General features: G+C 37.9%; 1 protein-coding gene across 2 annotated transcripts in view; it reads right to left on the bottom strand.

Moving 5' to 3' along the window:
* The window catches only part of arap2 (ArfGAP with RhoGAP domain, ankyrin repeat and PH domain 2), a 97,344-nt gene that overhangs the window by 24,067 nt on the left and 55,700 nt on the right, over positions 1 to 17,577 (bottom strand). For both annotated transcript variants that reach the window (XM_079604738.1, XM_079604739.1), the window contains exons 15-18: positions 15,673 to 15,798; positions 4,216 to 4,360; positions 3,662 to 3,764; positions 2,905 to 3,103 (exon numbers count right to left, since the gene is read on the bottom strand). In XM_079604738.1, the coding sequence (XP_079460864.1) occupies positions 2,905 to 3,103; positions 3,662 to 3,764; positions 4,216 to 4,360; positions 15,673 to 15,798 (573 nt within the window). The remainder of the gene's footprint in view (positions 1 to 2,904; positions 3,104 to 3,661; positions 3,765 to 4,215; positions 4,361 to 15,672; positions 15,799 to 17,577) is intronic.

Genomic DNA, 17,577 nt, shown 5'->3' on the forward strand with positions numbered 1-17,577 from the left:
GAGTGCTATTGGACACACAAGCTTTATTAAAAGCCATTACTGAAAAGAGGCAAACATTCACTATCACAGTGTGATAAAAACAAACAAGCACTCGCTTCATCCTTTTAACCTCCCTTACACATTAACGGCCTTAACTTTTATTAAGGAATACAAAAACTGAATTAAACTAACAGCGTTGTTGTGCTGGGGCTATCATTGAGATTCCAATAACACCTCTCTTGACTCTCTTTTTCTTGTTTACATGTATATAGAAATCATTTGCAAAGGAGGAATGACTTTAGATTAAAGGTGGCGAGTCAGCTTCCTTTCCATTTAAGGAGGGTTTAGATGATGTTGACAGATGAAAGGGAAGTCAATTTTCAAAGTAATTATGCTTAAAGTTCCCAAAGGACAGTGTGCCCCTAAAGTCTCAGACCACAAGTGAAAACAGTCTTGATTAGACTTTCAGAATGTCTTAGTATTTGTTTTCTCTCTCTTTTGGTATTAACGTCAGCAACATTTGAGCTGCATGAACTCAACATGTTTGTTTAAAAAAAAAAAGGTCTCCAGCATGATCTGAGATGATTCAAAGAGCATCTTGAGCTTCAATATGACCGTCTGTATAAAGAGTTTGGTTTGGTGAGTGGTGAAATAGAAATGTGCAGAATCTGAAATAGTTATTCTTTACCATTATGTGTCTCTGTTTTCAAAATAACAAAATTTAAATTATTTAAATGAATTTCATCCCAGATTTGTAACATGGTCTCACAGTTTTGGACCCCACTGTACACGAGGCACCCTTTAGAACAACAGATCCTAATATCAGATCCTAATGGAGGATTTGCATGCACTTCCATGTCACGTTTCAGGACCACGGACAGCAAAGTCGTTCACAAATTGGGTGAATTCAGGTTGATTGGGACACTTTTTGCCATGACTAGGAAAAAGTGTCCAAATCAACCTGAATCCACCCGACATTATCACAGTGTCATTCAGGATGCCTAAAGAAAATATTTTGAGGTGCTTTGAAAGTGAATCTCTTTCAAAAGCCTCTTTGTAGACAAAATAATGTATGACTTTCAGATGCCATTTCTACATAGAGCTTTTACATTGTTAAAAGGAGGCATTTGACATTGCTCTTCTGTTTGTGGCAGAAGTGTGTAAAAGAGGGTGAGCTAGGGCAAACAGTGAAATGCTAGTCTGTCTATGTCTGTGTCCTAATCTAATTTCACAGAGTTGCAGCCCTTTGAGGCCCATATGTTCTGTCGCTATAGAGATCTTAAACCACTGGAGACGCTTCGTTACCGCGCCACGCTACATTTCAAGGCTTCGCAAACTGTTGAGGCATCACCCTCTTAATCCTGCCCTGAGTATGTTGGCTTTCTGGATTTGATCCTTTTTTGGCCTTGAACGGATTAAGGGGAAAAAAGAGATTCATTGATTTTTCTCGCCTCGTTCTAGCGCAATTGATTGAAAATGTTGCAAATCTGGTCCATGGGTGCCAAGCTCATGTCAACCACCTCCCTCCCAAACACGATTGCCATCGGCAACTGCGGTCTCCCTTGGAGACAGGCGAGACGTGTGACCAGACGAGTCTTTTAGAGACGTGGGAAAAGAGTCAAACATTAGCACACTGGGAATGGCAATGAGGAAATACTAGCAGGAGACAGAGGAGGTGGCGCAGAAGACTAGGGCTAATTTTTCAGACGAGATTTCAAGAAAATGATCGTGAGGCTCAAGGTGTCTCAAGCGATTACTGTGACACTTCACCTCAAACAGCACTGATGCAATTTATTGAAAGAATATGAGATATGGACAATCTTTTCAAACAGATAATCGTAAAAATGCCTATTAAGAGGACCTAATAAGTGTGAACGAATTGAACCACACATACAAACACACATTCAGAGGTCAATTTCAGGATTAGTTCACCCAAAAAAAAAAAAAAGACCTGTATGACATTCTTTCTTCTGTGGAACACAAAATAATAATAGTGTGTTGGATCCAGTTACAAGTTTAAAAAAGGATGGAATTTTACAATAGGAGTATCATAAAAGTGGTTCATACAACTCTTTGTTTGATGAACAGAACGAAATGTTATTCATTATCCACTGTTAATCTTCCTCTCCAGTGAGCTGTTAACTGCTGCAATCAGATCAATGAATCAGCAAAACTGACCTTGAATAGCGAATCAGACCCATTTCAGAACAAACCATTCAAACTGGTTTTGTAAACGGGAACAATTGATTGTCTGACTCACAAAAACGATTTGTTTGCGATTTGGACATTGCAACTTGTATAATGAACTCTCAAGAATGCCAAGAGAAGCAAGGACAGACAAGTTGTTCAGTGAATAACTGAAATTAAATGAATAAATTAAATTTCATTCTTTTCTGTTAACTAAAAGTTTTAGTAATTGCTATAAAGCTGACATAAAAAAAATATATATAACTATTAAATGTAAAAACTTCACAGTTAGTTGCCAAATCAACTAGTACTAAAATTACTAAAACTGAATAAAAGCTATATAGAAACATTAAATAAAACTAATGACAACAGCACATAAAAAATTACTTAGAAACTTAAAACTAAAATGAAAACTGAAAATAGAAAAATAAAAGCAAATTTTAAATATTATAATAGTATTTTAATAGTATATAAATAATCATAAACTAACATTATTCCTCAAACAGAGCGATCAAATAGATTCAAAAGACTAATATAGTGCACATGTTTCATGGACCACTTTCATTATACTGCTATGGTGGGTTTTTTGGTCATTTTAGAGATTAACAGTGCCAGAAACAGGCCATGATAACAAAAACATGCCTATTCGACAGAAGTCATATGGGTTTGGAAAAACATGGATGAACTGTTTCTTTAACATCTTTCATTCTACTGGTATGTGTGCATATTTGTCCTCACTAAGTTCCTGTAGGCGTTTGAGTTGAAGAACTCCCTCCTCTTCATCTTCATCTCCAGAACAGAAGTAGAGTTCTGAGCCCACCAGAGCAAACCATCCCATTCGCCAATGATAAAGGTCATGACCCTCTTTATAGTGGAGTCGGCCAATAAGCTCACTGTCCTGCCTCAGCAGAGCATCTGCCCTTGCAGGGACAAAACACTAGAAAGAAAGATAAAAATATTAGACAGAGCAACCGTGTGAGTGGCAGAGAGAAAACATTTAAAAGTCAGGGGCTTGTGCAGATCACACAAATAAGTTTCTAGTGTTTTCTGCCAAAGAGAAACTACAACTAACCCTGGAGTTGCATTAAACCGGCATATACAGATAGAAGTACAAACACAAACATTCTTTGAACATTCCCTAGCTGAGCTCTCGGAGTTACGCAAACACTTCAGCCTAGACACTAGAACCTCCACACTTCACTTAAATGGGAATGTGTGTGTGTGTGAGTGTGAGTGAGGGATGAGGCAAGTGAGATGGATCTGTTTGAAGGAGTAATAGCATACACCCACTCGCACAAGAAAAACACAAATGCACTCCGACACAACAGGGACAAAGACACAATCAAATGACCTTCAAGAGTCCACGCATACAATAGACTACGGCTAACGCAGCCATTCATATTTAATCACAGAAACGGCACACTTATGCTAAATCCCTGCAAGGTAAAGTTACGATAAATCTTCAAAGACTTGTGTGTTAAAGAATGAGTGTCACCTTGGCGATGGCATGCGTCCAATCTTGGTGTGTGTCCGAGGTCTCCGCTCCGAACACCAGCACTCTCGGAGAGCGCAGGTACAACTCAAAGGTGAACACTGGCCTGAGGGAGGTGTGAAACAGCAATTAACACACACACAAAATGACTGAAAAACACACATGCACACAGCTGTGAAACAGAAAGGATGGTGATTAATCTCTGTTAGTCTTTTGCTCTTACAATAAACAGCTGAACACAGGAGATTAATCCAGGGGGAAAGGTCACTCTCTTAATGGCTTTAACAGCTCTGACTTGTGGCCCACATTTTTGGACGGGGATATTTTTGTTATAGCAGCGAGAGCAAAAAGAATCTCAGAAAAATGGGGATTTCCCAGAGAGTCAGGTTAATCGGGTTAGAGGTCGATCAGCGTGTTGGTTTCCTCTCATTTCTTTACGTTTGTTAGTGTATGGAAAGTCTGAGGTGAGGTCGCATCAAAAAACGCTTTCCGTAACCTCTAACCCACAAAAGGTGGTCAAGCGCAAACGAGGGTGTGAGAGAAAGAGAATCCTGTACCCTGTTTCGGTGATGTTCTCAATGTTGCTGATGGCCAGGCTCACCACGTTGCTGACGTCAACCCGACCTATGGGGGTGGCGATCTTCTCGTTGTCATAGTAACTAAGAAATCCACCTTCCAACGTACACCAACGACGGACCATGTCTGAAACATACATACAAATACACAAACATGAACTTTAACTACTGAGAACTAGATTCAATGGCATATTCTTTGTGGTATTTGCTGTTATTGCTCATACTTAGGGATTTTAACAAACTTTGGCAAATACATTTTCAACTTTTGCGCTAAAGACATGAATGATACCTCCGATTGTGCAGCGAAGTGTCCACCCAATGTACAATGGGAATATGGTATGACAGATCTACTTGTAGTATTATTCACTAATACATGTAATGTAAATTAAGCAATGTAGTTTGTCTAGTGGGAGAAGTTTCAATGGTGAAATCCAGTCATTTCGATAGGAAGCCGCACAATTGGGAATTTCGCATGAAGGCAAAAAAAAAATTGTGTTCATGTTTGCCATGCAAGTTCAGCATGTTGACCAACAGAAAGCTGCTCGTTATGAAAGTGACTTCTGTGTTTGCAGACAGTGCTTCATGCATCGATTCGCTACACTCGAGACAATGCCTGCAAAATTTCACTGAAATTCTACTAAAGTGACCGCACCTTTTACAGTTGCTTTAAAGGAGGATTGCAATCAATATATAAAGACCAGAACATCAGACACTTGGATTTGGACCAGTAAGCAAGTACTTAACCACCCAGAACACCCTAGCAACTGAGCAACACCTTACCAACCACCCAGAACATGTTCATAATAGCCTCTCTATTCACTCAGTACACTTTATGATCTGCTTTGTATAATACAACTGAGCCACTTAAAAAAAAAAAAAAAAAGTTTCTGAGGAAGGCCTTTAAAACTATCTGGCCACTGGCAATAAAGTATGAAAGACGCACAAGTTTGGACTAACTTCCTTAAGTAGCTATATGTATCACTGTTCTTAAAGTCCCCCTGTAGCAATATTTGTATTGCTTAAAACTCATCTTTGATCACGAAAATGACCTTTTTTTTTTAATCACTTGTTCACTTGCTACTGGTTCAGTCCATCCAGTCAACATTTTTCTGATTATGAGCCCCAAGTATTACCCACTACACCATTACCCACTTACCTCACAGAGGCCACTTGCTGGGTGCAAAACAGGTTGTGACATGTAAAGTATGATTAAATGTAAATGTTAAATGTAAAGTACATTTACATTCGTCGAGGGACAAACCGATATGCCTTTTTTCAACATTGAGAGTATGTTGGGTTACAAAGCACTACTCCAAGTAAATCTGCTAAGATAATTTTTACTAAAACCAAAGCAACAAGTAACAGTTTCCTCCCAAAGGATGCAATTAACAAAAGGATTTAATAAAACAAAACTGATATTTCATCATGAAAAATATCAGAAACACTGATTCTTTCTAAATTATCTACACTCATTTTGTGAGTGTAAGAAATAAGAATGCCTTTAAAGAGGTGTTTAAAGATTCAACAAAAACATTAATGCTACCAAAAAGCTTTTAAAACCATGTTTCACAGAAAACTGCCGTTTAAAAATATCAAAGATACATCAAGGCATGTTAAGGCTGTAATGGGGTATCAACTGTGATTTCTGTTCACTGAAAAGCCTCTAAGTACTAAAATCCAAGAGATTCTCGTGAATCTGAGAGGGCTTACATTCATCATAAATATTTAACTGAGATGTTACACTCTTTTTCTAACTATTACGTTAGTTAAGTAATACTGTGGAGCTTTGTTAACACTAAAATAGTCCTAGCATAAGTCATAATCATATACATGTAATACAACTGTCATTTGTCTTGTGAAAACGCTGATGGTCTATTTCTGAGCGGAAAGGGTTGCGTAGTGTTTCTGGATGGTTGCTATTAGGCAGAGCAGAGTATTTTAACTTTAACTTTGTGTTACAGGGACACAATGTTTTGTTCCTGACAATGCCTCACCTGATTCATCTACAATACTGGCACTTCTTTTATCCAGTTAGCTAGGGTACAAACTGTTCTGTTGTAAATATCAGCAGGTAAGAGACACTAAATTATGGGCGAGGTGGGGTTATCCATGTGACATGCAGTCAGTGTGATATTCAACTTTTAAAGAGAAAGTATACAAAACAAAATGTTGATCAGTGACAAACTTCAGGTGACAGAGATGGTATTTGGTGACCGTTTGGCAATATCACAACACACTGAATTGGCGTGTACATATATGCAAACGGGTCCACAGACAGCTGGCATTTACTATCAACAACCATCCAGTGCGGCTGTCTCTCAGTATCGAGTGTTGTGTAATACAATAAATTGCTGGTATTTATTTCCCTCAAACCTCTTCACCTCATCTGTTTGAACCTCTCCAGCTCAAATGCCACCACAATAAGTGTGTGAAAACCCTCTTGTCACTGTCTTTTCATTTTCTTGTTTACAAGGCTATGGATATATTATCTATGAAGCAGTGCTTCCCAGGAACCATGGAGAGAGGTGTCCTTTTCATTTGTCATTATATTTGAATTTGCTCTGCATGTTGGCCAGGGGTCTTTGTCAGCTTCAACTTCATCAGTGTCTTTATGTGAACTGAAACCATTTATACAATTTCACTTCAATACAAGCTTCTGGTGGGGTTGCTGAGGTCAAGCCTCTTACAATTCAAAATGATAAAAAGGAGATTTGATAGGCTATTCACAAGCAAGTTGCAAATTTAGATACTCTACAAACATTTAACATGTGCTTGAATCTTGAGGAGGTTTGAAGAACCCATGAAAAGTGTGTAAATCTTCCTTATTCCAGTTATGTCAAGCTCATTTTCTTCAGATTTGTATACATCCATGAGCCATGGAGGAATTTACCAATGATCATCCAATGTTACATGGCTCGAGAGGCCTGGGAGATGGATGTGCTCTTAAGAGAATCATTCTATTGGGTAAAAATTAAGAATACCCTTACAATGCATTATAAATTCAGGCTTCATAGAAAGTGCTACCATTTTTTTTTTACCTTTAGTATTTTACATAATAGAATGAGATACAAAGACGGAGTTACAGACAGCATAAAAAAGGAGCTGTATGTATTACACGGCACATCAGAGCTGCTTACCATTTTCATTATAATCCAAATACATCTTGTTATGTGTTGTCTTTGCATTAAAAAAAATCACCAATATAGTATGGAGTTTTTTTTTTTTTTTTAAGAAATGTATACTTTTATTCAGCACAAAAATAATTTCAAATAAATAATTTCAAAACTATTTAAATAAAATTACTATTTTCACAACATTACTGTTTTGACCATTTTTATCGAAAATAATCAAAACCGTAATAATGGTGAGCAAAAGAGATCTCTTTTAAAAACAAAAAGTACCAACCCCAGACTTTTGAACAGTAGTGAATAAATTGCATGATATTGTCAGCAAGGGGTTGAAATCAAGATGGAAATAAAAGAACTGGACTCATTTGCAAGCAGTGTTCTGTAAAAGAGGCAGAGAGCTCAAAAATGGCCTCCTTGGCCGATAAGGGACAGGGGCAGAGAGTACAAAAACACGGGACAGGCAGGGACTTCAAAAACGGCCTCCTTGGCCGACACGGGACAGGCACAGGAGGTGGGAGTGGGAAGGAGGGTGGGAATTGGCTGACGAAACAGACATAGTGCTAATCTGTCATACTCGTCATTATTAATATTGGGGTTTGGAGTCACGACACTGACATCAGCCCTGGTACTTTGGGCTGGACTTCAATCCATGATATATATACTCTATAAGTCTATAATATACTCTATACTCTATAATACTCTATAAGAAGCGCCAGAGGAATGGACACAGGGACTGGCTCACACACCTGGTCGGACTCCTCTCCTGGATTAACTTGGCCTCGGGGGTATGCTCTTTAAGGAATTGATGGCCAGCTCGCACACCTGGTCAGACTGGGCTTTTCTTAACTCTGGCTTCATCACCTCGTGGTGCTTCGGCTCTTTATCCGTGGTGGGCTCAATAGTGTAATCTGTAGCAGCTGGACCAATCAGACACAATTATTCATTATATTTAATGAATAATCCAGCAAAAAAAACTCACCCAACCACAAAACTAGGTTCCAAGGTGTCTGTGACAACCACCCAAAAAGATAGAACAGGCCCCTGGTTACCATGGCAGCAAAGGCATGCCAGCAAGATAAGACTGGTTTACGATGTAAAAAAAAATTGTGGAAGGCACAGGCCATAATAAAGACGCATAAGGCCAATAAAAAAGGACTTCTTTCCATTAATTCATAGGCAGACCTTCAACGGATGAACATATTACCAGGACATTGTGTGTATGATTATTTCTGTCTTGTATAATGTATTTTGTATTGTATACTGTCTTATATACTGTCTTATGCATGCTTTATGATGTAACCACTAGTTAATGTAACCTCACATATACCATGTTGGTTATCTATGAATTGCTATTTTAATGATATGAACAATCATTTATGTTAAATGTTGATACATATGCCACATATTAATATTACAAGAATCGTAAACAGATGCTATGTTATTCTATTGTATTAAATATTATTATAATATACCAGGGAAGGGATGTTTCGGGGGTGAGGGGGGTTGGTATAGTAAAAACAGAAGGAAGGAAAATGTAACTTTCATGGTTTTACTGTATGTTGTTCTACTCCTTTCAATAAAATAAAAATATATATATATTACAAGAATCTTTAATAGCTTATCCGTCAACACCCAATACAGTTACATATGCAAAACATCATGCTCAAAGACAAAGGGTTGTAAACTTCCCCTCAGAAAGTTTAAGTTGCCATTGGCTCACTGACCACCTGGAGGTGTGACCTTCACAGAAGTTAATGGGCGCTGTCTGAGTGACATCCAGTCCGACCACAGGACCTTTCCCCGGTGCGCGGCCTCAAGTTATAACAATTGTAACTTCCTCGTCAAGCCAACATCGCAAGTTCATCATCATTTCTTCATTCAATGTGGAAGAAATTGATTGTAACTTCAACACCATCGACTTACTAAACCGTCAGGGCTTTCTCCTGAGACTTCATCAGGACGCTCGTTTAAACGGCTAAGACATTTCAAGTATCGTACATTTAACGAACTAAACAAGAGGTTAAGTATAAGCTGTCAATAACAAGGTGCTTTGAAATAAGAAATGGATAGTTCTGTTCAGATGGTTTCTAGTTTCATTCACTTTCACTTTCCATTTTACCCATGTTTGCGTGATTGTGTATATGTGTTTGTTTAGATTAGTTATGCGTTTGTGATTCAGGCAGCGTTCACACTTATTCAAATGAACCGCAATAACAGAGCACATGCACCAGAGTTCGTTTTAATCGAACCAAAAATGGCAAGTGTGAAAACACCCTCAAAGTCCAACTATAACACAGGCAAACTGTGACAATATATCAACTATAAAATTTGAATTATAGAATAATTAAGACACAAAAAAAAACGAAACTAACCAACTATAAAAAAATTAGGCCTATTTCAAAACACACACATAAGGGAAGCAACAGTCCAACTACAACAGCCAGTTTATATTTTGCTTTCACATTGTGTTTCTGTTGCGTAACCTGCTCTATATACTGAAAATAAAGACATTTCTGTGCTACTGTATTGTAATCAGGAGTTGGCCATTAAGATTTATAACTAACATGATGAGAAATGTAACATGAGAAGTGGGATCACATTCCCAACCAGATGGTAATTAATCTACAACGACACTAAACCCCCAAACTAGAGCTATAAACAAATTAAATCAGCTAGATTCAGACAAAAAAAAGGAAGAAGAAAAAATATGCTACAATAATTGTGCGGTGTGAAACAAAGCTTTGTGTAAAACTGTTGAGATGTATCAGAAAAGAAAATCTAAAGGTCAAATCATTTATTTATAATGTGCGAGTAAAGTGACTCATATTCATGCGAGTTCGGTGTCTGGACCGAGTATAGCACAGTTCGGATGATTAGTCATCAATAGACGTGCCTCAAAATAAACTTGTTTTATCATTTACACAGGCGGAAACCTCACGGGGGACTTCTTTCATTTGCGGATGGACATTGTTTGCTATGAAAGGGTTGCAACATTGATCCAGATGAAAGAAATGAATAAGCCTCGATTGAGAAGTTGCCCCGGCTCTGAGACACACAGCTACCAGCAGTGACAGGCAATGGGAGCTTGTTTTAGATGCATTATACCCTTCAGAGGATGGGGCGTTTCACAAGTACACGCACACACGGAGGAATACCGCTGCATGATTTATAAAGGGGCAGATGTGGTTGTTTTCTCCTCTTCCCCTAAAAGCACGCTTCCTCTGTGGGTGTCAGCGGAAACTCAGTGAAGACACACACAAAAACACTCTCTCGCACAACATGCGCACACACATTGGGGTTGGGAAAAAAATTGGAATTTACGAATGTGCTTTCAGTTTATGAGTGTGAATTTGAATTGAATTGGCGACATCCCATAGGATGTGGAGCTGGAACTGAAATGAAAGGAAGAGGAATTTACTGAACTGAAATTCAAATGTCATCCAACACAACAAGAACAGATAAGTCAGGAGTTCTGTTTAAGGTTTCCAGCATAATTCATGTTTTTCTGCTCCATTTTGGGAGAGAGAGAAAAAAAAAAACTTAGAGCATAAACATAAATCTCCCACCATTGTCCATAAAATTCAAGTTCATTAATTAAAATACAGTGAATTATATCCATTAAATAAATAAAAACTATAGGTAGCATTTCCAACATTGATTATGTAAATAATGTAATGTTTCTGGACATACTGTACAACATATGTTGATTTTATAAAAACATGTTTATGGATATTTCATGAAAAGCATGTAGGGAACATCACATTCCAAGGCCCATTTTTATGGCAGGGCTCCACTCTTACTGCAACCGTGGAGAACGGTTTGCTACATTTCAAGTGGATCTGGGTGGACTAGCACAAACAAATGTCCAACACCATTAGATAAGGATGCTAGGTAAAGTGACAGTCACCTCAAGCGCAGGAAGGACAGGACACACACCTCACTGCACCTTACCTAATACGAATCCCTAAGGTTTAAGCCAACCGCCATAACAACTCATTAGGACTTTTTGGAAATCTTAAAAGTGATGTAAACTACACGCATTCTTCGTTTCGTACTTATTAAGTATGATAAGAAATATAAGTATTCTCAGTGACAGCTTTTTGCAGTGCAACATCTAACACAAGTTCAGCTGTTAATGACAGTTCAATCTTTTCCCATCTTGTTGGCACTATTTGTTTAGAACATTGCCAAAGGTATTCTGGTGGTGGTTTGGAAAGTGAGCAATGCATTGGCAAAAATGTAAAGACACTAAATACTTCTAACTGTGTGCTGTCTGCAAATAAATTCCACAGGGGAAAGAAGGGTAAGCCACACTGTGTGCCCCCCTCTGATGCCAGCAGCCAATCACAGCACTCGGATTGAGAAGCGGCAAATTGCAATCTCCTCCTCTTCAGAAAGGGATAAATGTACCCTTTCAACAGACACTCCTTGTTCTGAGTCTCCGGATCATCCAGTGAGACATTAACAGAATACACTAATGTTTTGAGTCTCAGTCCTGTAAGGAGGAAAGACAGAAACAGATCAACAGGTTATAGAGGTCTCCCATTTAAAGAGACTTTAACAGATACATCGTTCTGAGTCTCCGGCCAGTGAAGGGAGAGACAGAAACAGAATCCATGCTCTGAGTCTACAGCTTGTGATCCAGCAACATATACGACCACATTCTGAACCTCCAGTCTGGAGGAAAGAGACATTAACAAACACTACTTTCAGAGTCTTCATGCAGCGAGACAGTAATAACAGCACATCCTGAGTCTCCATGCCAGAGAGACAAAAGCAGACTGACCAAGTTCTCTGGCCCATAGAAGCAGAAGACATACAGACACTTTTGCAACAAGGTTAAGCTCCGGCGAGGTTCACTCCAAGGTACTTCCGTCTGCATGTTCCAGATTGTTAAGTACCTTCTTCACCCACGTTAGGGCCTCATCTGCGTGTTCCAAATTGTAGGACCCTTTGGTGCTCCAGGAGATCAGCATCCAACAAAGCTTCATGTTCAAGGCTCTTGAAACAGATACTGCATTGTCAACCAGCACAACCAGTTGAAGACGTCATCGCCATCGGACTGCTCACTCGACCACGTGAAACGCAAACATCACTTCTTTCCGGAGATGCAAAATAAGGTTCTTCACCTTATTAGTTTCAAAGAAACAACAAATAAACCTGACTGCCACACCCAACAATAATCACTTGCATTGTATGCGTCGTATGCACTTTATTCCTTTATCATTCATGGAATTCATATATTAGGTGTGTTGATTTACTCTTTGTTTAATCTTTTTGATAATACAATTTATTGTATTATACTTGTAGAGCCTCTTCTGTATTGTCAACACAAGGAGGACACAAGTTAACACTATCGCACAAATACTTCAGATTGGTCAATAACAAACTATATGTTGTATATACCTCTAAGTACACAAGAACAAAAACGGTACACTACTATGAACAGAAACAGAGGAGAGAGATGAACACAATGAATTGTGAACATTGAACGATTGAAACATTGAAGCATGGAACACATTGCTATTTTATTCCGAAATCAGAGGTTATCTGATATGTGTGTTTTCTGATCATGCCTTACATTCAGTTATAGGAAACTAAAAGAAGCGACACTACTAACTCTACTACATTTTTTCTATAGCATCACAGTTTCTCAGTGTGGCAGAAAAAGTCTCAGATTAAATTATAAATACAAATCATTGCATAGTTATCTATTTTTTAAAAAGTTATTCCCCCTTTATGTAGGTTCAGTGTTGGCTACTTTTTGTTAGTAGCGAGTAGTGTCTGCTTCTGTTATAATAAAAGTGCACACAAAAATGCTGCAACGATTTAAGTGAAGTCAGTGCAACAACCGGACTGCAGCGAATCTAGCAGACCATGCTTTTATTAAAATCCCCAAGACGAAACCATAAATTATTGACATTAGGTTTTATATAGAGCGTTTTAGACCATTAGTGTGAAAGGTTTTAAGGCAACCTCAGTGACATAGCTTTTTTTTTTTAAATAGTCCTTTTTTTAGAGTGGCACAAGCAACATTTTCTCGTTGATTAAACAAGTTTAAATGCACTGTTTAAGTGCAGTACTGAGAAGTAGTATTTCAGAAGAGACTCTACCATTACGAAACCGCACTGTTTTTTATCTAATAAATGAAATAAGGTATTTTCATCTAATAAATGAAATAAGGTATTTTCATCTGTGAAATTACAGTTCTTTTATAGAGGAATGTAAGACTATTTTGTATAGTGTTTCCTTAAGAAAGCAAAACCACTAAACAATAAAAGGTGCCTCCAGCTATATTTGTTTACTGTTGTTTATTTGTTTACTGGTTTTGCTCTCTTAAGGAAACCAGCAGAAATCCGACATAAAAACTAATAATAAAAACACATTTTGACTATCTGCACCCCACTGTTTCTAAGCAGACCAGAATCAAAAGGTTTATATATTTTTTGTGAAGATAAGTGAGATGTTTTTCTGAAGAGTCTGAAGAGCAATGCTTGCCAGTGCAAAAGTCACTGCCACTATGCTAATTCGTTGCCAGGGTTTTCTAGAATGTTGCGATGTGGTTGCTAGGGTGGTACTAGGTGGTAGCCAGACCCACATCACAATGATATTCTGGTGTTCCGGCACGGTTCCTGTCCCTCCTCCAATGCTAAAAGATTTTTGATTTATCACTACCAGGTGAAAATGTAGGTTTAATCACTTTGAAAGGTAATATCACACCTCTGCTCAACAAGCTGCATGAATTGAGGAGTTATTCAACATGCAGGATAAATTACTTCCTAAAAGTTAAATACTAAAAGGATAGGAGATTTGAGTAGCTCAAATCCTACACCCTACGTTTGATCAACAGTAGTCGTTCTTGCCAAAAAAAAAAAAAAGCATTGTTCTTTGTCTAGAAACACCCTTGTGAAAAAGTTTTTACTTATTACAGAAATAATTTACTCAAGTGCAAACTGTATGTAATGTTTTCAGACACTTAACAGCATGTCAATTGCAATTCATTGAAAATGTATTATAGATTAAATGTATATTAAAGGTGGCCCATGAATCGGTTCAATCCAATTCATTTTTTCTCCTATTTACACAGCCAGGTACAAACACTTTTTTTCAGCACACACACAAAACAGACAGTGTTTGTTTAGGCGCTGATTTAAATTTTCAACAGCGCTTCTCATAAATACAATTACATTTAGCTGAACTTTAGAGTGCTTTTTTGGCCCTCTTAAGTAGTACTTTTATGTAATTTCATAATTTCTTATATTGTCTTTTAAATATGGGTAAACTATCAATGGTTGTTGCTGAAAGTATTGACACGAATTTTTGGAAAGATAAATTGAATCAATTTAAACTTCAATTCATTAATATTATATCATCTCAAAGTACTCAAAAGTTTGTTTTTGTTTTAAATATTTATTATTTTTTCACAAGGGGATGCATTTTATCTATATTTTAAGCTACTGTGGTTTATATAAGAAGTTTCTCCAATTTTTTTTTTGATTTTTCACTGCACTACTGGCAGTTCAGAAAAGTTTTCAGATTCTCATCCACTTTGCTAAAGTTTCTTTTGTGCAAAGAGTAATGAGGCATCTGTTTATTATCATAACAGACGTTCTTTAAACTTTCAAACAGTCATCACATTTACTTTTAAGATACTTAGAACTGCATTAAACCATTTTCAACTATCAGAGTCTAATTCTAAAACACAGCTTGCTTATTTCCAGTGCTCATAAACACACACACACACACACACACAAACACACACACACACACACACACACACACACAGTGGTATCGTGGAAAACAGGCAGAGGACCAAAGCGGGCTACCACAGCTTGAGACAGATGTCCCTCGGGATACAAGATAGAGACGAGCTGAAAAAGAAAGAAGAGGGGGAAAACAAGCTCCTACAGTGGAACGTGCTCCAGATGCTTGTGTTCCTCCACCAAGAGTCCAGCTTAATGTAGGTCCCTTTAACGGCCCCGTCCCTAGAGAGAACTCCTGTCTAACCACCAGCGGCCCTCTCCAGATGTTTGGAGGAGAACAAAGTGACACAATGGGTGCCAGAGAGACGATGGGGAAACATACTTGAAAGAACAACATCTTTGGGGGGGATTTAGCGAGGAAAAAGAAGGATGGTGTGTTCAAGTGTAGGGGGAATAATACTATTGCACAAATACGGTGCAAACATTTCCAGCAATGGGTGAGGATAAACGGGAAGTGTAGATGAATTTTCATATCTAATTATTTGGATGGATGAATAAATGAGGTGGTGGCCATTTGGATGGATGAAAGCAAGGACAGACGGACTCACCGGGTCTTCCTTTCCTATCCAGAGTGGCCTTGCCGGCATTCATGGAGCAGTACAGAAATCCATCCATAAAAGAAGGAACATCAGCCGGAAAACTGCTGTCAAGTACTGCTTCCAGCTTAGGAAAATCTATACAGAGAGAGAAAGGAGGGGGGAAAAACAGAGATTAAAAAGAAAAAAAGAAGAACAGCTGATTAGGAATAATCCTATAATGTGGTGAGGACGAGAAATGCTGTTTAAATGGAGATCAGTCGCATTATATGCAAACCCAGCTCGCTATTCCTGCTTCTTTCAAGTCAAATTCAAAAGTTTTTAAAAACTATTTCTGTCAGAAGCGTCTTGATAACCAGTCGGTCTTCATCCAAGGTGTGAAATGGCTTTTAACAGCTAAATTTCATCCATTTTAATACATTTCTTTCTCATTTTCCAAGGTTATTTGTTTATGGCTTGTAAAACTTCCATCCAAACATTGAAGCTCAAGGTTAGAAGATCCGACTCCCCTTTTGCCACTCTACCTCTTCATCTGCTCTCCTTATTTGCCTCCTTCACCTTTTACTCCTTTTTCTGCATACTACTTTATCACGTTCTGATTCAATTAGCCACTATGCTCAGGTTCAATTTTCTTCGGAAAGGCCGGCAGTACCGACAAGATTTTAATCACGCACTTCCAGTCGCCAACATGGAAAACGTTCAAATAACTTTAATTGAAAAGCCTTTTAATTGAGGGCTCTTTCTATCCATCCATCTCTTCCCTCAAGCTACTGATACTTCTCTGTTCGAAAGAGAAGGATTAAAAGTGGTAATGAGATGGAGGAAAGCCTCTGCACACATGCCTCAAACATGCTAAATGAAAACCTGCATACAGTAAGTATTATATTCAAATGTATGCGAATGTGTATTTTTCCATTAGACTAAGTCTGAGAGAAACAAAAGAACTTGTTGCAAGTTGAATGTGTGTGCATGTGTGTACAATGATGATTTGAATTATCCGACAGAGAATCACATTTACAAGCCATTAAGTTAATGAGGCCACATCTCCGCACAGATTTAGAGGTTACACAAATGTTGTCCTGCTGTTGTTACGATGTTAGTAAGCTTAACAAAACATTGGCAGAACACTGTAAAACATTTGTGGCTGTGCTGATTGGAGGATTGCTTAATTAGGATCGTTGGCACACTTCCTGTAAAAGCCCCAAATGAGCAATGTAACGACATACACACACACAATCTACAGCTAATTATAGACACGTTCAGGGGCAATGTCGTCTTGAGGTGTGTGTGTGTGTGTGTGTGTGTGTGTGTGTGTGTGTGTGTGTGTGTGTGTGTGTGTGTGTGTGTGTGTGTGTGTGTGTGTGTGTTGCCAATTGTGATGAAAATTTGACTGCGTGTACCAGTTAGAATTCACCAGTCAGTACAGACGGTGTGTATTTAAATGCAAAGCAGGAAAACAATAAAACTTTGTTTTAAAGTACATTATTATTTTTGATCTACACTACCGTTCAAAAGTATCGGGTCGGAAAGATTTTAATACAATTCAATTAATACTTTTATTCAGCAAGGATGCATTGAATTGAAGTAACAAATAGGGACATTATAATGTTACAAAAATAAGTGTTTTTTTTCACCCTCTATTCATTAAAGAATCCTGAAAAAAATCAGTTTCCACAAAAATATTTAGCAGCACAACCGATTTCTACATTGATAATGACATGAAAACATTTTTTGAGCATAAAAAGCATTTTAAAAAATCTTAAAAAATGTTTTATATCTGCATTAAATAAAGGTTTCATACATATTTGATATGTTCAATGCTTCTACAACTTTTCCATCGAAACGTCTTTGTGAAAAAAACCTAACCTAAATTTTGCGAGATAATGTCCATGCTATGTTGTCTGGTCAGTATTTCAA

The sequence above is a fragment of the Phoxinus phoxinus genome (genome assembly GCF_949152265.1).
Source record: "Phoxinus phoxinus genome assembly, chromosome: 2".
In the NCBI taxonomy this organism is placed as follows: Eukaryota; Metazoa; Chordata; class Actinopteri; order Cypriniformes; family Leuciscidae; genus Phoxinus; species Phoxinus phoxinus.